Source organism: Nyctibius grandis, chromosome Z (genome assembly GCF_013368605.1).
Source record: "Nyctibius grandis isolate bNycGra1 chromosome Z, bNycGra1.pri, whole genome shotgun sequence".
Classification (NCBI taxonomy): domain Eukaryota; kingdom Metazoa; phylum Chordata; class Aves; order Nyctibiiformes; family Nyctibiidae; genus Nyctibius; species Nyctibius grandis.
The window spans coordinates 30,080,913-30,103,954 of record NC_090695.1 but is presented as its reverse complement, the minus strand read 5'-3'; the positions used below and the strand labels follow the sequence as shown (position 1 = coordinate 30,103,954).

Here is a 23,042-nt window from a genome sequence, read left to right as displayed (position 1 = left end):
GAATGTAGCCTGCTTTCTATTTCTGTAATCAGTTGCTGTATCTCTGAAGTAGTGTGTCGTGGTGCTGTTAAAGTTGTGTCCCCTGCTAATAATTGGAATAGAGACTGCAATTGTGACGACGTAAGCCCCAAGTACGGCCGCAGCCATAACTTGAGCCTTATGTTCCACAGTACCCACTTTTGCACATGCCTTTATCATAGCATTCAAATCTGTTTTTCCAGGTAAAGCTTCAATGATCTTTTGACAATCAGCATTAGCATTATCCCTGTTTGCCACAGGTCCAAGGCTTGGCAGCTGCACAGGTTAACCCTGCGTGGAAACACCAGTCCTGCGCTCCCTGCGGTTCGGGCTGCGAGTTAACTGCATAGGCCTGGAACTGGTTGGGAAGATTCATTTGTGTCAGCACACGGTTCCCCCCGCCGCGTTCTTTCTCCAGTTTCCCTGTACTCTGCAGCTGGTTGTTATCAGCTGACCTTGAGCATTATACTGTGTGGAGGCTTGGTTAAGTGAGAGGGGGCATGATTTCATGCTTCTGAGCAGTCTGAGCAATCCAGGCTCTGAGCAAGAGTTAGGCCCGGAGCGAGTCACCTTGGACTCTCCTTGAACGCTGCAGAAATGCAACAAAACAAGAACTTGGCAGTTGTAACAAACAGATAAGAGAAACAGGAAAAGGGGAGGGGGTGCTCATCGCTCCGTGTATCTAAAATTATAGACCAATCGTATATGCTACTAGTACGCGTGGACAGCAAGGCTTTACCAATGGAAACGCGGGCTTTGGTGCGTGATCAGCGTGCTCTCTGCTTAGAGTCTATATATATCCTGTACGTATAATCATTAAACGGAGAACTGCCATACTCATATTGGGATTGTGTCGTTACTCTGGGACCGTCGCCCAGCACCCAAGAGCCGCGCCCTCGACTCCCCCTTTTCTTCAATACTGAGACCTGCACAGCTTCACAAAATGCCCTAGCTTCCCACAGCAATGACACATCAAAACAGAGTTATCTCTCCCACTCAGCTTCAACTTCTTAAGGCAGTTTTTCTTAAAGTGACCTTCTTGCCCGCATGTATAACAACGATGAACTACCTTAATTGCCGCCGCAAAAGTTTTTGCTAAATGCTCCATCTGAAATGTGGTGGTTACTACTTTCTCACAAGCATCCATTAGCTCAGTTAAGGTGGGGTTACGATTTGCCATCCCTGCAACAACTTTTCTGCAGTCCTCACCTGTGTTGTCTTTCGCTAACTATAGTAGTAATGCTTCTTTTACAATTTTCCAATCTAACAGTTGCCAAATATTTCTTCCCTCAGGACCCGCACCCACAATCACCGGATATGCTTGTGGAATTATAACTCCTTCTAATAACGCATCTCGAATGACCCATTTCACTCCTCCCTCACCTCCCCCCCCTTCCCCTGTATATGCGGGCGGAAGCTGACCCTCTCCCTCACCTCCCACATTACCAGATGGACGCAGACCTCCCCCCCCGCCCTGATCTAAAGGTGGAGTAGGGAGTTGTAAAGGAGGTTGAGGTGGCCCTAATACTTGTCTCGAACACAGAGGGGGGTTTTTGGGGGAGACATAGTCACGTGTCCCGAGGCGTTGGCTGAACGATGCTGCTGCAATTCCGTCTTTAATTCTTCCAGTTGTCTACCAAGCTCTGTCATGTCAAGTTCATGTCCATTTCGTGATGGTAACAGTCCTTTAAGTCCTTGTGACTCTGGTACTGCTGACTCCGTAAATGGCTAATCCGGTAAAGGTGGGTACAAAGCATGTTTACCCTCCTTCTTGTCCTCCTGCTCAGCCTCATCCGTAGAGAGATCAATGAGAGGGAGGGGGTTTCGGAGGGGGTTTCTGCCAAGTCTCCTGTTCAGCGTCTGAATCAGTTAGTTCAAATCAAGTTTGTGTTTTAGGGTGCACTACCGGTTCTAATGGATCTGTATCTATTTTTCTCGCTCCCCGCTCCTCAGCTTTTTTCGGAGCCGTCCGTACCCACAGTGATAAAGGAGCTGCCACCGGTACAGCCACCGGTACAGCCACCGGGGCCATGGGAGGTGTTGGTCCCGCAAACAGTGACGGGGTAGTAGGCGCCTGTGGTCCTAAAGCCATAAAAGCTGAATGTGTGACTTCTCTCTCTGCTTTTATTCCTTTTAACGCTTCACTAACCAGCCTCCATGTAGCAGACAATTTAAAGGCTTCCTTATCATCACTTGACACCGCATTCCAGAGAGAGTCACCAATCTTCTCCCATAAAGGCACTTCAAAGACATCATTAAAGGTTGTAAAATGTCCTTTATCTTTTGCCCAAAACAGTAACTGCTTTAACGCAGCTTCGTCATATTTAATTCCTCTCTCAGAGAGTATATGTTGGAGGAGTTTCACCACTGCCACTTCTGTCTTGGTCAGGGTAGACCCCATGTAAACACGTCCGAGCCGCATCCCATGTCGCCCAGTCCTCCCGCGCAGCCCGTAGCAGCCACAAGATAACTCCCCATGTTTTTAATTCTTTGGCAGAACCCGCTGCCATAGCTCGCTCAGCGAGCTGCATCGAGCACCGCTCCCAGGTATTCGGCTGTAAACAATCAGCCGGTCCTGCCACCGCCCCCTCAATAACGAGACGGTCCACACACTGGGATACATCTTTCGATTTCACAGAAATCTTAAATTCCCCGCCCAGTAACGAAATCACCTTTATCAAGGTTTCCATGGTTCGCGAACCCACTCCGACCGCCTGCGGTCCGCCAGCCCAGCAATCACGTCGGGGTCACCACTTCTTGCTGCTTGTCTGCAGCAAGCTCCGTTCGGTTGCTGGCTGGCCTGAGGCTATCCGCACCCCAGGGCCATTGAGCACTGACACCAATGTGAGGATGCAACAAATGGCGTTTATTTAACTGCGCAACAGCCTTATATAGTTGTCTTGTCCCGTACGAACTCGCACGATAATGACACATCCTGCTCCTTTCGCCACGCCTACCTTCCGTTACAGCCCGAGATTTTCCGGTCGCCGTACCCTAATCTACCTACACAGTGTGCTTTGCAGTGTGTATGTGGCTGTTGCGTGGGTCCACACTTCCTTTTCATCAGATCTAAGTGGTACAGTTTCCTTACTTTCCACCACCTATCCAAGGCAGGGGATCTGGCCAAAACATCCTGGCTGGAGTTCAGTTTAGGTTGACTCAGTCATGGAAAGGCCGAAGTTATATTGGATGGTGAAGGGAAACAGCTATAAATACTGCTCCATCTGTTCTTAGACTCGGTGTGTGCCATGTGTAGAAGTAGTCTATAATCTCTGAATCTTTTTGGGTGTCCAGCTGGTCTTGAATTCCAAAGTAAGGTGAGTGCTTTGCTAACCTGCTGTGTTTTATTTTTGGATCTACTAATATTGCATACTTCCTTCATGTGAAGAAAATCCATGCCATTGTTACCTTTGGGTTTGTAGCACATGTATAGCAAAATATATGTAATATGCTTGGATGCTGTGGGTCCTGAAACATTGAGCTCATGGCGACCCTGTTGTACAATGAATTAGCTATGTCTACAAAACCTTCTAGGGGCATATAAAGTGATAGTGCAGAAACATTTATACTTAGGGAATATTCCCTCAAATTCTTTGTGAAGTAGATATTCACTGTCCTAAACCATTTGGTCTAGAAATAGTTGAGCAGAGATCCTAAGTCTCTCTCTTCAGCTTCAGCTCTTGGTTTTGTGGCTCTTGTATTTGCATCTGGCTAAAGTGACCTTGACAATGGTAGATTTTTTTCCTCTCTGTCTCAGATCTGGTGTGTCCAGCAGAGGTGGAGAAATTCTCTGAGATCACAGGAAGAACTGCATGATTCGCCACAAGTAATTCAATCCCCACTAGTTCAGTTTGGGGCTGTTCACAGAAGAGATTTGGTGATGTTGATGTAAATAAGCCTAAGAAGTGATAAAGTTCAAGACGATATATGTATTATTTGAAGTCATGTGAATAACACTACTTCCATGAGGGTTTTGAGGAAATTTTAAGATTGAACATTAGAGAAACAATTAGTATGTAATGCATTTAAGAATCAGGGCCAACAGCCGTAACATTTGGGACAATGAGATGGAAATTTGTTTTTTCGTTTTATTAAAGTCCTTATAATCTGTTAGAAACACTTAACTTTTTTTCTTTTTTCACTCCTTCCCACTTGCTTTGTAATTCTAACAGGCACTACTCATCAAAAACCAGTCCAAACAAATGGGTCCACACTGGCTTTGGCAGGGAGTTGGCTTCGTTTTGCTTATTTCATTATAGGCACTGGAATTTATTCACACTAATACCAATGTTATCTAGGTGGAACCTGGCCACTGTTGGACCTGTTGTCTCTTCATAGATTTTTGCTTTAAGTTTAGTGAGGCTTCTATAAGGGTGTAGATGAATTCGGTATCTAGCTCTTACTGAATTTTAGTGAGAGCAGGGTGCCTAATTTCTGTGTTTTTTTATATACAATCTCAGTCTTAGTAAATATAAACTATGCTATTTTTTGAAACACCTTAAATCATAAGCTGTTTAGCAGTTCTGTGAACAGATCTGTAGTTGGGAGGGCCATGTATAATGTGTTCTGATTTATGGCAGTGGCTGTTTTTTTAGTTTTGTGAACTACTATTACCAGAGAAAATTGCTTTGTCTCTTTATGTCCGTGGGTATCTTTGGACAGGATTTATTACTTGCATTCAGGTAGTATTTTCCAATATTTTATGTTCCCCTGAAATAGGTCTTATAAATTACTTTTTTTTTTCACAGAAGTATGTTCTTCGACATACAAAAATCTCTGAATACAAATCTCTTTAAGACAATTCACAATTATGTAAGATTGGGTGAGTTTATCTGCTCTTAAAGAAAGATAATGAAGGGACTTGATCTGGTGTAAGGGGTGCAACATTCCTTTCTGGTAGTTGTTTTTCACAGGTTGGGCACTTGCTAGCCCATTAAAAAGAATTCTAAATTTTCCAAATTTTTGTACAGGACATGTTTAATGTATATGTAAATGACAGTGTAACTAGGGGAGCTGAGGCTCGAGCCAGTTAGTTTTTATAAGAACTGCAAGTTGAATTTGAAATTTTGATACCCATTTTAGTGCCTAGGTGTAGGTAGAAGTCTTCTGTGGAACAGGATATTTTGGGATACCATATACTGTTAGCAGTTTTGTAATTGATTGTGGTGGTGTTCCATACAAATTTTTCTGGATGGTGGTGGGGGTGCTCGTTCTGCCTTTTTAAATGGACTGAATTTGGCTTATAACGTGCAGAGTCAGCTGTGAGAGTGTCAGTCTTAATATTTTGCAATGTAATGATTGACTCATATAAAAACTCTGTTGTGTGGAAATATTTGTTGTCCTTCATACAGCCGAACTGTAGGCCTCTTTACGGGAAGCTATGGCATGGTGTATGCAGTTGTGAACATTTGATAACTTGATTCCTTTTGTGGTGATGTCATGGGGTTATAGGGGACTAATTAGTGACTATAGTGTTTTGTTTTGACAGAGAAGCTTCATAGGCATCTCCCTGTTTTACCTGGCAAGGAAATAGGATCCCAAGGTAGCTTATTTCGGGTGAGGATATTTTATTTTAAATGAGTTAAGCATTGTTCTCATTTGTTGTCTTTAATCAGAAGAGAGTAGTAGCTATTAAAACATAACAAAAGGCAATTTGTAAGCAAAAGCTATTAAGCTGGTTTTGATCCTGACAGAAGAATTGGGTGATTGGGAGTAAATAAGTGAAAATGGTCTTGATGTGCATTTTGTCTTCTGTGTGGGTTCTGATAAGTAAAGACTCTTGCTCGTCTTGAGAAGGAAGATGATCGGTTCTGTAACCTTTGAATTCCCTGATTGCTAGCAGTAAGTACCAATCCACTTTTCTTCTGACACATGTTACAGATGGGCCTCCTTTCTGCTTTGTTGGGAACTTTGGGAGGGTTTTTCTTGAGTGTCTGTTTCTGAATTTGACTACAGGCTAGGGTGTTTGCAGTGTTACAGTGTGGCTTTATATAAGCAGTGTCATAACAGGGTTGCACCACTTACTTATGTTAAAAAGTACTTGCTGCTAACTATGGATAGTGATAAACCCAGATGTGGAAGGTGGAACACTCTTCTGTGATAAATTCTGTAAGGAGAGAGGCTGGGACAGGGAGTCATCTTATGCCATGTAACATACCGTTACACTGTGATTACCTTGTAATGTACCAAATTAGAATGCTTTTTAATAAGACTTGTTTTTCCACTGTATTTGCTTTATTATTATGGGACAAGTAATTCTGGGCAGGTAACTTTACTATAAAACTACACCTGAAGTAAATAAAGGGAACAGGCTAAGCCCATCTAATGGTCAGCTACTGCTGGAAGTGGTGATCATACGTGCTTCCTTGTGCTGGCACTGGGACTCGTTTGTGCTTTCAGAAAGTGAGTTCAGTAACCTGAATCACTAGATGGTTTGGTGGTTTTGGTTGTGTTGTGGTTTTTTTTTTTTAATATAGTGTTACTTTTCTGCTTAACTACTCAAATAGTGAGATCACTGTGTGATTGAACACAGGAAAATGGTGCTGTTGGGAATGGGGAGTACCAGAAAACATGACTGATCTCGTTGGCAGCAACTGACCATCAGTTTTGTAAAAATATGGCAGCTGCCTCACTGCATTACAGTACTCTGACATTAGTAAACAAAAAGTTCCCAATATTAGCTGTTGATAAAAGTTCTCGGAAAACTGAAGAGTGTTTCAAGCCTGTAGCCTCCATCAATTTGTTCTACTAAGAACACGGAAATAAAAAAATAGTAATGGTTGGTTTTCCAGCCTATAAAAGCCTGTCATTTGTTCTCGGGACACTTACTGTTTTATAAGGCACTTGAGCTGCACTCTCCTGGTCTGTGACCTCAGCAGAACCCCTCGAGTGAATTACAACTCTTCACTCCAAAGTAATTTTCTTTTCTGTTGTCTGTTTTGTTTGATATTATGATTGCATACAGAGATAACCAGAGAGGTCCTACATTAATATCTAACTTTAAAAAAAAAGAAAATAGTCTTAATAATCCTTTTAATACTTGTTTTGCGGCATTAGCATTTATTTTGTAAGTACAAATTTCAGTGCAGTCACATCGGTTTAGGGAGAGATTTTTTAACACACATATATTACAGAGGTGCCCAGCTATCTTCCCTGCCTTTAGTAGTACTGTGCTTGACCCCACATGATCCATCTGATGATTGCAAGTCAGTTGAACTACCATTATCTCTGGTAGGTGTTTCTCAATAGTGTACCAGTTGCTTTGTTCTGTAAGTAACATATAAACATCCAGAAACTGGCTGAACTGTCAGGATCCTTATCTTTCTAGTGGGCTTTTAGAAGGATGGTCAAACTAATGTGCAACATTGAGGGTAATTTAAGCATTTTCTGCTGATGACAGCTTGCATGTGTATGTGCGCGTGCGCGTGTGTAATGATTGCCAGTAGATTTTATTACATTTCTTTCAATGCCCCTAATGTCACATAGAAATTCTGGTTTTGTTTTTGTTTTGTTTTGTTTTGTTTTGTTTTGTTTTGTTATTAGAGCTATTCTGCTATTTGAAAAGGAGACAGAAAATAGATGTCCACGCCTACAGACCCTGGCGCCATGCCTCATCCTGGTCCTTCCCCTGGACCAGGACCTTCACCTGGACCAATTCTAGGACCTAGCCCAGGACCAGGGCCATCTCCTGGCTCAGTTCACAGCATGATGGGGCCGAGTCCTGGTCCACCCAGTGTCCCACATCCAATGCCGACAATGGGGCCTACTGATTATCCACAGGAAGGCATGCACCAAATGCATAAGGTAATAGTTTATTACAAGTGAACCTTTTTTTCCTAGAGTTCTCTCCACTGCTTAAAAAAACTACTTACACTACATTTAGACCTGCGTAACTGCTATTAGATGTCATGTATCACCTGCAAAACTGCAGCTGCACTCCTACTTCTGTCTTTATTACTAAATATGATGCATATATCAGATTAAACACAGTTTCCTTGTTCTTAGTAGATTACTTTGAACTATAAAGTTAGTAGTTTGCAAATCTTAATTTGTAAACGAAGTTTTCAGTAAGATAGACATTACTAGGGAAAAAAAATTCGGATTATAGTGTTGAAACCTTATGGTAGACCATTCTAACCACCTTTTTTTCTTCTTTTTTTTTCCCCCTCTTGTCTGTTTGGATGCATCTCGTGTTTTTCTGGGGTGGTTTTTAGTTTTGAATGAAATTTAAAAAAGAAATAAATTTTTAACTCTTAAAGGTCTTATGCTTAAAAATTTGTTTATTTTTCCATGTTGATGAAAAAACTGTTATCCAAGTTATTTTATAAGGGCTCTATCTTACTAAGGAAATTAAAACTATGTAGTGTAGAACATGTGAATAATTGGGCTTCAGTTGTTGTTGTCATACACTTAAAATTACATGAGTGCTTAGACTATCAATAATGTCTGGAAATACTTGCTTGTGTGGAATTTCCTTTGTGAGAACACTCTCTTTATGTATTGTCATTTTTATTTGGTTGTGTACCAGAGACTTAGAGCTTAGGATACTTAGAGTTTCGCTGGTGTTCTACTCTCAGAAATATGCAATAACAGCTTACAGAGCCAAGATACTGAAAACGTTTTGGTAACTATTGTTGATTCTACTTGGAATTGTTATATACACGTAGACAAAAATGAAATTTACAATAAAAATTTAGTTTTAAAGTAATATAAACATATTTTAATTTTCCTCATGAATTGGCAGCTTCTTTATATTGCCATTTTCACATATAGATCAGTTTCATTCATTAAAACAGTGTCCAGTAAGTAGGGACATGACAGTACCATCTTTTGCGTGAATAACTGTATCACTAAAATTTCTAATAGCAAGAACACAGCTGAAGTGAAGGAGGCCATGATCCACCTGCCGGTTTGTACTGAACTGTTGTAATTTCTGAGAGGTCAGTACATTCAGTAACTAAAACTTTTGCATTTGAATCTTGAAGCATGTACTTTAGCTATTGGCCGCATTAGACGTTTGCAATTGGCATTTCCTTGTTTGTGGTGTCAGTTATAGCCCAAGCTTCCAGTACTCTGGTGGATGCCCCAAACTTCATAGGCAGCCAGGGTTTTTACATCCTTCAGTTCTCTCATTTCGTTCTGTTTTTAAGAGATTCTGTACCTGTGGAAGAAGAGGGTGGCAGCAGGAATCTTCCATTAGAACAGTGGAACGCTCCATACATTGTTTTTAACTAACTGCTGTATCCTGTTTCACCTTGTGTGTTCTTCAGACAGTTATTGCTATGTTAGCATTAGAAACAAACCAACAAATGTCATCCCACAAAGTTCTTTCAGACACTTTAGAAGCATCTCAGAAGTTCTGTGAGCCAGAGTAGAAATTCTCCCATTGAGGTGGCATTGAAATATTTTGAAAAATGCACCATGAATGTGAAGAGTCTGGATAGCTAATTCAGAGATGACCAGTCAGTATAGTTATAGTAAAATTACTTTCCCTTTTCTGTACCTTGATTGTGGTAATGGAACAAAGGCTATAATTTTACAAGTCTTTATTTTAGTAGTAAGAGCCTTGCTGTCCTCTAGGTTGCCACTTCACAAGTTGCAGCATGCTTTCATGTATGTGTGACTAAGCTAGAAAATGGGTCTGTTGAACTGACACAGGTGGAAAAAAAAAATCTTTGTTAATTTTTCAGTCTAGATCAGTTTTCTGGTCTGCTTTACCCTGCAACCCCAGGAATAGTGTACTGTGACAACTGAGGGAAGGGTCAGTTTAAGAAATGCTGTGGAGGGGTGCCTCTAGACTATTTTGCAAATATTACTTGAGTGTTGTTCCAGTAATTAAAAAATGGTTCAGCCACCTGCAGTTTGACCGAGTAAACGTTTTCTTTCTGCTTAGTGTTATGTAAAGCTGTTTGACTTTCAAGTCATGATGTAACATAACGTGGGTTTTTTTTTTTTTCATAATGAAATGCAGTAAAAGTGAGAGATTGCGCCAGAAGCGTCCCAGTTACCCAATTGCTTGTGGGGTGCACATCGCCTGTGTGCAATGGGATGTGGTTCTTACTTCTAAAATTCACAAACTAAGTAGTGAAACACCTTTATTGTATGTTAGATGTTTGACTAGCTTACAGAGAATAATATAATGCATAAAAAATTCCGAAGTATCCAACAATAAACACTGATATTAATAAATTATAATTCCTAAAGTATGTTTACTTAACAACAGTTAATATGAAAATTAAATTAATATTCACTTAGTAACCTAAAAACCCTTCCACGGGAAAATTTATTATTGATTTACATAATGCAGTTTTGACAGAAGCAATAAATTAGCTGTCTTTCTTGCTACTTTCTTGAGTAATCTTTAGGCTATCAACCAAATTACCAGGGAAATACTTACAGTTCCAAATTTTACTGAAGTATATCTTGGATGCAAGACAGCTGCATTTAAGGAGAAATCTTAGAAGTCTGTCAGAAGAAGACTGCTAAATGGACCAAACCATAACAGCTTCAGAACATCTCATGAGGTGAAAATACTTGGAAGCTGGGAAGATATTAAAGGAAAGCATTGTTATGTGGTTGCCCTAATCTTACTTTTCCTTGGCATCCACATACAAGCTCCTCTGCAGGCAGAACACAGGGTTAGATGGTTTTGGTCTGAACTGATACAGCCTTCTGTATGCCCTTATGCACCAGCTGGACCACGTGATTTTAACTGCTTAACTCTTAGTTATGACAGCAGTGTATCTATTTAGTCTGCATGGTTCTCACTTGAGGGGTGGGAAGAGTACTGTGAGCTCTTGGCTTATTTTCTCTTCCATTTAATCATAACTTGATGCATAATCACTTCTTTTGTGGGTTTGTAATGGGGTGTACTGTAAATGATAACTGGCTGTGGAAAATTGTTATGATGTCATGGGCAATATTACTGGTTTTGGTGAGTGAGAGAAAAAGTGTCAGAAAAAATGATATTCTTACAAAAAAGATATTTTTTATTAAATATATTATTTATTCACTCAGGTGTTCCATTAAAACAGAAGGCAGACGGTTTGCCATTTCAAATACTGTTGGCTAACAGATCTGTGCACATTAGACATTTTGAGAATCTTAAAATTCTGTCATGTCCTGGAAGTAACGCCTTTTTATTCAGCAGACACGTTCCTTGCATTGTTTTTGTTGTGTGTATTTACTTTAGTGAGAAAAGAAAGGAAGTATTGTTATCAACCTTGAAAATTCATCAGAGACCTCATGTAAAATGGTGTTTTAATGATTTATAAGCGATTAACAGAATTGTTGGCCAAGTCCCTACTGCAGGGACAACCACAGTCAGTCTAGCTGTCCATCAGTGATGCATTCAGTTATGCTGTGCAGTTATGTGTCAACACATTGCTGTTTGGTCTGTGTAATTTTTGTACTCATCCTGGTAGAGAGGATGCATGGTCTAGAAGAAATCTAGTTTGATATGCAATCTTAATCTCTGATTTCAAGGCCAGTGTTTTGTTTGTTTGTTTGTTTGTTTAAGAAGAGGGAAGGAAATAAAAAAAGACACCGTAATCTGACAGTTTACCTGGAAGTAGGTCAAACTGTGATGCAATGCTGTCTGTGAGAAGACCTTAGTTACTAAATTCAGAGTAAAAGCAGTGTAGGCAAAATGTTCCTTATGCATTAGGCATTATGTAAACTCCGTAAGTCTGCCAAGTCTGTAGGTGAGGGCTTGCATACAGTTGAAGCTCATCCCTCATTATGTTTTCTGGAAGCACTGTTTATATATCTGGCCTGTTCTGTGCTTGTTCTTACTTACGGGGACCAATGAAAATAGTAACGTGTACTTGAATATGTCTCAACTTTCTGTTCCCCTTCTTCTATTATTAAAAGAAATGAAGAAAAAAGTACCCCAGTGTGGTAGTAGTGCTCTATTGGTAGTATAGGTTCCATTTCTCAGGACAACAATGTCATTGTGGAAGATATCTTTAATAATTTATAGAGGACTGAAGAATTTCCTCCACAAGAAGGACTGGAAGGAGGATCCCAGGAACTACAGGCCTATTAGCCTGACCTCGATGCCTGGCAAGGTCACGGAACAGATCATCTTGAGTGTGATTGCACAGCACATAGAGGACAACCAGAGGTCAGGCCTAGTCAGCATGGGTTTAGGAAAGGCAGGTCCTGCTTGACCAACCTGACCTTGTTTTATGACCACATGACCCACCTAGTGGATGAGGGAAAGGCTGTGGATGTAGTATACTTGGACTTCAGCAAAGCCTTTGATACTGTCTCCCACGGCGTTCTCCTGGATAAGCTGGCAGCCCATGGCTTGGACAGGTACACTCTTCGCTGGGTTAAGAACTGTCTAGATGGCTGGGCCCAGAGAGTGGTGGTGAATGATGCCACATCCAGTTGGCGTCCGGTCACTAGTGGTGTCCCCCAGGGCTCAGTACTGGGCCCAGTCCTGTTTAATATCTTTATTGATGATCTGGATGAGGGTATTGAGTGCACCCTCAGTAAATTCACGGACAACACTAAGCTGGGTGGGAGTGTTGATCTGCCTGAGGGTAGGAAGGCTCTGCAGAGGGATCTGGACAGGTTAAGTGTATGGACTGAGATCAATGGCATGAAGTTCAACAAGGCCAAGTGCCGGGTCCCACACTTTGGCCATAACAAGCCCATACAGCGCTACAGGCTGGTGGAAGAGTGGTTGGAAAGCAGCCTGGTGGAAAAGGACCTGGCGGTATTGGTGGACAGCCAGCTGAACGTGAGCCAGCAGTGTGCCCGGGTGACCAAGAAGGCCAACAGCATCCTGTCTTGTATCAGGAATAGTATGGCCAGCAGGACTAGGGAAGTAATTGTCCCCCTGTACTCGGCACTGGTGAGGCCACACCTCGAGTACTGTGTCCAGTTCTGGGCCCCTCCCTTCAAGAAAGACATTGAGGTGCTGGAGCAAGTCCAGAGAAGGGCAGCAAAGCTGGTGAAGGGTCTAGAGAACAAGTCCTATGAGGAGTGGCTGGGGGAACTGGGATTGTTTAGCCTGGAGAAAAGGAGGCTGAGGGGAGACCTTATCGCTCTCTACAACTACCTGAAGAGAGGTTGTAGCAGAGTGGGGGTCAGCCTCTTCTCCCAGGCAACTAGCAACAGGACTAGAAGACATAGCTTCAAGCTACACCAGGGGAGGTTCAGTTTAGACATTAGGAAAAATTTCTTCACAGAAAGGGTTATTAGGCATTGGAATGGGCTACCCAGGGAGGTGGTGGAGTCACCATCCCTGGAGGTGTTCAAGAAAAGACTGGATGTGGCACTTAGTGCCATGGTCTAGTTGACACGGTGGTGTTAGGTCGAAGGTTGGACTTGATGATCCCAGAGGTCTCTTCCAACTTAGTCAGTTCTGTGATTCTGTGGTTTGCAGAAATTGTGTTGTGTGTAAGATCCTTTCTGTAATTTTTAACCTGTTACACAGCGTTAAAGTTATCATCTAACTCTGTAACTACACAGTGATCCCCAGGAAGTTATGAAAAAATGACTATTTTTCAGTTCTTGTAGTCCTCTGCTAAATTGTCTCCTGTATTTTACAGGGTTTTCCCATAGACAGTAGAGGTGCTTTCAGATGAAAAATATTCTTGGAAATACAAGTCTCTCTGCGTAAATTACAGTGCTGTGATCATTAAAACTAATTTTGTCTTCAAAGAAGTCTATGCCATCTTCATCTTTTGTAGCTTTGCTAGTAAAAAACTGATTAATGAGTTCTACCTTTCCTAATCTGTTTCTAATGAATTTCAATTTTGGTTTTCTCACAGCATAATTTCTGCAAACACACAGAAGTAAACCCCTTTGTTGCTATATTTAGGCTCCCTTCCATTACACGTGAAGCATTTCAGTTTGCTACAGGTTTTGATTTTTCTTTTTTTAAATACTTATCGTACCAAAAACTGTTCTTTTGATCAGTTCTTTGATGTTTTCTTATATGGTCACATCTTCACCTTTCTGTTCCTGTTTAATTTTTTAAAAATTGTCTTTTTGAAAAGCCATGTATTTGTTTTCCTCTTCACTCCTGCTTTTTCTTAATGCCAGCTCCTTTGCCCACCTTCTATATGCTGGTACTTCTGTTGCCCTGGATATGCATACTTTGTCCCATCAGAGCTGCCTGCATTCACAGAGGTTTCATGGTTGCCACTCATTAGTGCAGTGACTGACACCCATCCCTGCAGTCACACCACACATGTGTACAGCTAGAGTCTTCTGTTCTGGAAATTAGATCCAATTTCATGGACTGTCTCCTCCTCCTCTTGGTGGCCCTAAAGATTTAGTCCTCAGCACATACCATGATAAGATAGGAATGGATCTGGCTTTACAGGTATTTACGGTTTCTGTAGGATTCAGCTCCTGCGGGCAGAATGTGTACTGAATGTTCTCCTCCATGTTGGTTATCTTTGTATGTGGGGACAAAGGGAGAGAGAGACATCTTCATACCTCAGAAAAGGGCATTGGGATTTAGTTGGTTAGCACAGTGGAACTATTTTTAATGTGTCAGTCCTCGGTCTCTACATTTCTACTCCATATCCCAAGTTCTTGTCATCAAAAATAGCTTCTGGAGTAGCGGCTATTTTTCTGATACAAGTTCTTTTCACAAATGTTTTTATACTGTCATGACAACTAAAAGATTTGATGAAACATAAAAAATCCATTGTAGTTCCCCTTTTCTATAACTTTTCTCCTTTTAACCCATAGTTTCTGATAAGGAAAAATGATAGTGAAATCCTTGAAAAATGCTGATAAATGAAAAAAAACCCCATGTTTTTAAAGATACTTTCAACCAAATCTGATTATTGCAATGGAAAGTGGGAAATTTATATGAGTTTACGAGTTAAAACTTAGAATTATTTTTTCCATTGTAGAAAGGATGACCTGTGTTCTGCTTAAATGGATTCATGTGCAACAAATTACTTGAAAAGAAGAAATGTGACAGTGTCTTTTTTTCTGTGGCTTGATGTAGCTTCTTGCACACTCTTTTTGCTAACTGCCTGTATTTTCCGCTGGAGTAAGTTTTCTTAACTCTCTTTTAAAAAATAATTCTCAATAAATAGGTGTGCATTTAGATAAAACAGACCGCAAGAACAGTATTTAGTGTGCATGCATGCATGTGTTAGAGAGAGGGGCAGAGATGCATATTTCTGTAGAGAGAAGGTAGATAAGTGATGCCAGCATGTTCCTTCCTAATACAAAGCCTTGCAAAGCTCTAAGTTAGAAGTTAATGAGCATAATATCTTCCCTAGTTAGGGACCTGATGTAATTTTTACTTTCAGATAAAACTTTTTAGTTTTCCTAAGACATCTTCCTTCTGATGTTACTTTTCCCCTATTTTCACATTCTGAGTCCTTCAGTTTCTATTATGGAGCCTTTTCCAGTGCCTTGCACACCTTCAGCATGTTTTTCTGACCCCAAGCTGTCTTCTCTTCACTCTCTGAAGAAGGCACTTGGCCCTGTTTTGCATTTCAAGTACCTTGGGAACTGTAGTTTTTGAGAAGTGAATGAGGTGACAGGAAGTGTAGGGAGCACAAATATTTGAATAGAACTATGTCTTCCTTTCCTTGACCACCTATCCCTGGTTTTGGCTGCAAAGAAGAAGTTTCGTCCTGCAATGTCATTTTTGTTTTTGAAGAGAAACAGTGTTTGGGGCATTCCAGTAGAGCAGTGACTGAAAGGGCAAAGTTTGGGCTAAAAATAACTTGAGCCAAGCCACAGGCTGTACTTTCATAAGCTGGTGTGTGTTACACTGCTTTGTAATATGAGGCCAATACGGTTTGTGTGTTTGTGTTTGGACAGTTCACCTCCCTGGCATTGCCAGACACTTCATAAGGAGAAAAAAAAAAAGGTAAACAGGAAACAGAGGGGACACTCAGTCTAATGGTGCTCTATGCTTCCCCAAATGTCTGATTCCAGGAGTAAAGGTTCCCATTGTATTTATTTTGAATGACTGCTAAGAGGAGTTTGTACTCTTTATGTACTTTCTTAGATTTTGACTTAAAGTCCTTTGGAATTTTATAGTGGATTTATATACTATCTCTATATAAATACCTATTTTGTTTTCACAGTCTATTGATGGCTTGCACGAAAAAGGAATGGTTGAAGACGTTCACTGTGGCTCCATGAAGAGTATGCGACCTCCTCACCCTGGAATGGGCCCACCTCAGAGTCCAATGGACCAGCATAGCCAAGGTTTATACATACTGTGCATGCTGTATGATTTTGGGGCCCCTTTGTTCCACAAAGAGTCAGTAATTCTGTGTAACAGATTTCCTATCAGTTTTTTTCAGCTTTGTTTGGAAAGGCTAAATGGATATCACAGGGCAAGGTGAATAACTGAATCCCCTTGCTTTCTGCAGTGTCCATCAGTCATGTATTAGAAAAAACCTAAGGTTCAAGTCTGTGGCTGGGGCAAGTGATTGGACTAAGTCTATTACAGATTTCAGTTCACATCTCTAAAAAAACCCTACCTAGTTCTTTCCTATCTTATGTGGCTATTGTAAATAAATGTAAATGCATTAGTATATGATTTGTTTTAATCCTGTGGTGCAGCAATGATAAGAACTCAAGCAAACCTGGAGAAACCTTCTGTAATATCTATAACGTTAGTCAAGGGCTGATCAAAGTTCTTTCCAAAATTTTGTATGCCAGAAAATAGAAACTCTTTACCACATTGCTACATGCTGTCTTTGTGTCCTTTAATTTGCAACATACGAGAACAGGCATTCTATAAGCAGCTCAGTATGTTGGAGATTTAACTGGCAACACCTGCTAGTATTAATTAGTTCAGCAGATAAGGCTTTGTATGTTGCGTAATTAATTATATTACAGCAACACCTGAAGAATCCCAGCTGAAATTAGGGTCCTGGTTTGACACACTCTGTACAAATCTATTAAGAGATGGTCCCTGTTTGATGTATTTACATGTTTATTTCATAGGATAAGAGAAATGCTGGAAGGAGAAAAAAGATAGAGATCAGAAAAATGACTCAGCCTGAGGTGCTTTGTGACTTTTCAGTGGGCTGTGACTGAAACCCTAGTCTAATTTGTCAGCTGAATCCCTGTCTGGGACCTTGAACATTAGAAAGTACTGTTTTTCCATTACGCCTTTCAATATCAGTTAAGTTAAATAGAACTGACTTTGCAGGGACAAAATCTCCATCAGTTAAACCTTTTCCACTGAGTTCAATGAGATGCAAGCATGATCATCCAAGAGCAAAATTTTACCTGACTTTGCATTCAGAGACATTCTTTTGCTTGTAATGAACTTGTTCCTTAAAATCAACAGAGCACTTAGTTTGAAGATGAAGATGGGTCGAATTCAACCATAATGTGCTCAAAATACAAGAGCTTAAATTGCACATGCTTCAAATACAAGTGGCTCTGAGTTTTTTCTTCTTTCCTGTGCTGGCTGAGATCAGACTGCCAGGTTGTGTTGCTCTGCAAAAAGATGATTGTATTAGTAGCAGCTGTGGCAGACTAAAGACTTCTTGCTGTGTGTCGGCAACTGTTGCAAGGTAAACAGAGAATACTGTAGTTCTAATGTAAGCAGGCTTTTTAAAGAAGTGGTTGAAAAAAGCCCCACATGTTCTAATATTTTAAATACTTATTATTGTGGAGTGTTTCATCTTTCTTTGCCTCTGTGTCTCCTTTTTTAATTCTTACACAATTTTCTTTTCACAAAAAGTGGTGATGGCGCTTGAGGCTATTCTGATATGTGTTGGGGAAAGTCCCATCTGCTAACCTTGTACTTTCTCCCCATTAGTGTACATATCCAAGATAGAAAACCAGGTTTCTTAATAGCCTTTCAGCCTGTTGGATACTTTCAGTCTGATTTACCATGGGATTAGAGTCCTGTAAGACCGTTGTGTTTCTACAATTTTTGTGGAAATAGGCCATGTGGTAAAAGAGAGTAAGCTTACCCATGCCCACACTCATGGGGAGACAACAGTATGAGTTCTCTGAGAATCCATGGAAAGGTGCATGGTAAATCTTCTAATCCTGACAAAATCTTCAGTTGCATTTGGTACATTGTTAGAACCAAGACTTACTGTCAGAATCATAGAATAGAATCATAGAATTGTTTTGGTTGGAAAGGACCTTTAAGATTATCGAGTCCAACCGTTAACCTAACACTAACAAGTCCACCACTAAACCATATTCCTAAGCACCGCATCTACTCGTCTTTTAAATACCTCCAGGAATGGTGACTCAACCACTTCACTGGGCAGCCTTCCCTTGGCAGCCAGTGAACCTAAGGTTCACTTCCTTGTAGATTCTTGGATGTCTGGTAGTTGTGTACAATTTTTAACAAAATGCATGTCAAATAGAAATTGCACCTTCTTGGTTCTAGATCTATTTTTTTCATGGCTTATTGTTTGTAGGCCTCAAATTGAAGTAGATAAATATGGAGAACAGGAGAGGTGCCTGAGGACTGGAGGAAAGCCAATGTCTCTCCAGCCTTCAAAAAGGGCAAGAAGGAGGACCCAGGCAACTACAGGCTGGTCAGCCTCACCTCCATCCCTGGAAAGGTGATGGAACAGCTCATTCTGGATGCCATCTCTAAGCATGTGGAGGAAGAGGAGGTTATCAGGAGTAGTCAACATGGATTTACCAAGGGGAAATCATGCTTGACCAATCTGATGGCCTTCTTTGAGGACATGAGCAGCTGGGTAGATGAGGGGAGAGCAGTGGTTGTTGTCTACCTTGACTTCAGCAAGGCTTTTGACACTGTCTCCCACAACATCCTCGTAGGAAAGCTCAGGAAGTGTGGCTTAGATGAGTGGACAGTGAGGTGGATCGAGAACTGGCTGAATGGTAGAGCTCAGAGGGTTGTCATCAGTGGTGCTCAGTCTAGTTGGAGGCCTGTAGCTAGTGGTGTTCCCCAGGGGTCAGTACTGGGCCCAGTCCTGTTTAACTTATTCATCAATGATCTGAACGAAGGGACAGAGTGTACACTCAGCAAGTTTGCTGATGACGCAAAACTGTGAGGAGTGGCCAATAAACCAGAAGGCTGTGCTGCCATTCAGCGAGATCTGGACAGGCTGGAGAGTTGAGCAGAGAGGAACCTAATGAAATGTAACAAAGGCAAGTTTAGGGTCCTGCACTTAGGGAGGAATAACCCCATGCACCAGTACAGATTGTGGGTTGACCTGCTGGAAAGCAGCTCTGCAGAGAAGGACCTGGGAGTTCTGATGGACAAGAAGTTTGCCATGAGCCAGCAATGTGCTTTTGTGGCCAAGAAAGCCAGTGGTATCCTGGGGTGCATTAGGAAGAGTGAGGCCAGCAGGTTAAGGGAAGTTATCCTCCCCCTCTACACTGCCCTAGTGAGGCAACATCTGGACTACTGTGTCCAGTTCTGGGCCCCTCAGTTCAAGAAAGATAAGAAACTACTGGGGAGAGTCTAGTGGAGGGCTACAAAGATGATGAGAGGACTGGAGCATCTCTCTCATGAGGAGAGGCTGGGAGAGATGGGTTTGTTTAGCCTGGAGAAGAGGAGACTGAGGGGGGATCTTATCAATACTTACAAATACCTTAGGTGTCAAGAGGATGGGGCCAGACTCTTCTCAGGGGGGTGCCCAGCGACAGGATAAGGGGCAATGGGCACAAACTGAAACATGGGAAGTTCTGTCTCAATATGAGGAAAAACTTCTTTACTTTGACGATGACAGAGCACTGGAACAGGCTGCCCAGGGAGGATGGGGAGTCTCTTTCTCTGGAGATATTCAAAACCTGCCTGGACACGATCCTGTGCAGTGTGCTCTAGGTGAACCTGCTTTGGCAGGGGGTTGGACTAGATGATCTCTAGATATCTCTTCAAACCCTAAACATTCTTTGATTCTCTGATTCTGTGTAATATATGCACTAATTAATGTTATTTTCAGATGTTCTGGGGTTGTTTAGTCTGGAGAAAAGGAGGCTGAGGGGAGACGTTCTTGCTCTCTACAACTACCTGAAAAGAGGTTGTAGCAAGGCGGGTGTCGGTCTTCTCCCAAATAACAAGTGATAGGATGAGAGGAAATGGCCTCAAGTTGCACCAGGGGAGGTTTAGATTGGGTATCAGGAAAAATTTCTTCACTGAAAGGATTATCAAACACTGGAACAGGCTGTCCAGGGAAGTGGTGGAGTCACCATCCCTGGAGATATTTAAAAGACGTGTAGATATGGCACTTGGGGACATGGTCTAGTGGTGGACTTGGCAGTGTTAGGTTAACAGTTGGACTTGATGATCTTAAAGGTCTTTTCCAACCAAAACAATTCTATGATTCTATGGAAAGTAACTGAAGAGATTCGAAACCCCAGGGAATGAATGACCCTAAATTTCTTCTGTTAGTTTAAAAATATAAGCAGAATGGCCATGTATCAGTTAAATGTTGTTCAATCTGGCACTGGTTTTAGGTAATATCACAGAACATTGTCTTTTAGTTCCATATAACCTTGTCTGTAATTCAGGCCATTGACACAGTTTTACGGAAAAATCATAGCATCGTAGAATCATAGTATGGTTTGGGTTAGAAGAGACCTTTAAAGGTTATCTAGTCCAACCTTCCTGTAATGAGCAGGGACATCTTCAACTAGATATGTTTGCTCAGAGCCCCATCCAACCTGGCCTCGAACACTTCCAGGGAGGGGGCATCTACAACCTCTCTAGGCAACTTGTTCCAATGTTTCACCAACCTCATTGTAAAAAATGTCTTCGTTATATCTAGTCTAAATCTACCCTCTTTTAGTTTAACACTATTACCCCTTGTCCTGTTGCTACAAGATCAATTAAAAAGTCTCTGTTCATCTTTCTTGTAAGCCCCATTTAAGTACTGAAAGGCTGCAATAAGGTCTTCCTAGAGCCTTCTCTTCTCCAGGCTGAACAACCCCAACTCTCTCAGCCTTTCTTCATAGGAGAGGTGCTCCAGCCCTCTGATCATTTTTGGGGCCCTCCTCTGGACCCACTCCAACAGGTCCATGTCTTTCTTGTGTTGAGGATTCCAGAGCTGGATGGAGTACTCCAGGTGGGGTCTCACCAGAGCAGAGTAGAGGGGCAGAATCACCTCCCTCGACCTGCTGGCCACACTTCTTTTGATGCGGCCCAGGATACAGTTGGCCTTCTGGGCTGCAAGCGCACATCGCTGGCTCATGTCCAGCTTTTCATCCACCAATACCCCCAAGTCCTTCTCTACAGGGTGGCTCTCAATCCATTCATCCCCCAGCCTGTATTGATAGCAGGGGCTGCCCCAACCCACATGAAGGACCTTGCACTTGGCGTTGTTGAACCTTGTAAGGTTCACATGGGCCCACTTCTTGAGCTTGTCCAGGTCCCTCTGAATGGCGTGAAGTCAGCCTTGTCAAACAAATTTACTATTCTTTTTGTGGAGATCATAAGCTAAATTGATTAAAGTGTAGACAGGTGTGGTACAGTACTTAGTGCACCACAGTATTAGTACAGTCATCAGAAAGTGAATCCTGGCCCGTGTATTGGGTTTCTCTGTGCATCATTAAAGCCAGTAGTAGTAATGATAGACACAACTTTGTCTGCCTGATAGAGTTATAAAAGGTTCATGACTTGTTACTGTTGACTTTCTGATTTAGGAGAAAGATAGCACTAAGTAAAATCAATATAACCTCTGTTAAATATATTAAGCTAGTTAAATGACAGATTATAAAACTAACTGTAAATAGAAGATGATCATCCAATTGTGGATTTTTCTAATTAGTCTTGTAGGTCTTGTAGGACTATTTTGGTTCAGTGCTGTTCAGTGTATTTTTCAGTGGTCTGGAAAAAAGTGTAAAATCAATGCTGATAGAATTTGCTGATAGCACAGAGGTTTAGCAGTAATGAACAAGTTGGTTACAAAGGCTGATCAGGAATGCTCGGTAGAATGCACTTATTTCTCAAGCATGGATGCAGTGGCTTTTGGTACCTGCAAATCTAAATTAGGTGAAATCAGACTATATTAAATATCTGCATCTTAGTTAAGATAATGAACCTTTGGGATAAGGATTACCCAAGTATATGTGGTAGGTTTTGCATCACATGAAATTTAAGTCAACACTGTATGTCCTTGTCATCTGTTCCATAGACCAAAGGGAGGAGATAATTTATAGGGTAAGAGTCTTTGGTCTGTTTTAGACAAGTTAGCTAGACTGTTGTAGCTGTAATGGTCCCTTATTGCCAGAAATCTGTGAACCTGTAAACAGGCCTCAAGATTCTGAGAAGAACTGATAAGCTAGAGGAGGAAACAGTGTTTTTTATTCTTTGAGAATGGGAATATGGATAGTCTTCATAAAATGCTGCTGTTCTTAGAACTCTGAGTAGAACAGTTGCGATAAATGCACAGGCAGTAGTCTTTCTGTATGCAGTTTACAGTTGGAACTGACCACAAAATGAGATTTAATTTAAATGTTAAATATTCCAATAGTAGTCTTTTTAGTAATTTTTTTAAAGAAGAAGTTCTTGCAAAAGAGTGTCTCTAAGTACAAAAGCAGGAATTTTTGTAAAATACGTACTTACGAATGTGGGTGATAAGTTAGAAATAAATTGGCGAACTGCATAGGCAGTTGTAGATATAATTTATGTTAATCAAACGTGCAGTTGTGAATGAACAATCTTGAAATAAAGACCACTGAACTTAAAAAGAGCAAGTCGATATAGAATTCTGGAAGTAGTGATTCTTACAGTCTGTTTTAAGAAATAATTAACTGACCCTTTTTCAGGTGAGATGACTTTGATGAGCAAATCACAAACATTTGTAAGCTGAATCTGCAAGAACTTTGTCATTTTGCTCATAAATGCCTATTCACTCTTTGAATGGCAGTTACTGTTCTGAGATTTTTGCATTTTTTAACTAACAATAATTACTAAAATAAGGTATGCAACATTATTATTTAGATTCTGGATTTTTTTTATTGGTGCTGAGTGGGATGCTAGTCATGCAGAAAGAATCTTACTAGCTCAGACAGATTGTCACATTTTTATTGCAGACATACTGCAAAAGGATGGTTTTCAGAGGTCTGAATTT

The 23,042-nt window shown here is 41.1% G+C and overlaps 1 protein-coding gene across 7 annotated transcripts in view; it reads left to right on the top strand.

The window, feature by feature from the left end:
* Window positions 1-23,042, top strand: part of SMARCA2 (SWI/SNF related, matrix associated, actin dependent regulator of chromatin, subfamily a, member 2) — a 131,075-nt gene that overhangs the window by 9,149 nt on the left and 98,884 nt on the right. For 3 of the 7 annotated variants that reach the window (XM_068422285.1, XM_068422286.1, XM_068422284.1), the window contains exons 2-3: window positions 7,561-7,821; window positions 16,098-16,221. In XM_068422285.1, coding sequence (XP_068278386.1) covers window positions 7,597-7,821; window positions 16,098-16,221 — 349 coding nt within the window. In that variant the 5' untranslated portion in view covers window positions 7,561-7,596. Of the gene's footprint in view, window positions 1-7,560; window positions 7,822-15,899; window positions 15,954-15,985; window positions 16,007-16,097; window positions 16,222-23,042 lie in introns of those variants that run through there. The other 4 variants (XM_068422290.1, XM_068422287.1, XM_068422288.1 and 1 more) reach the window with 3 other exon arrangements.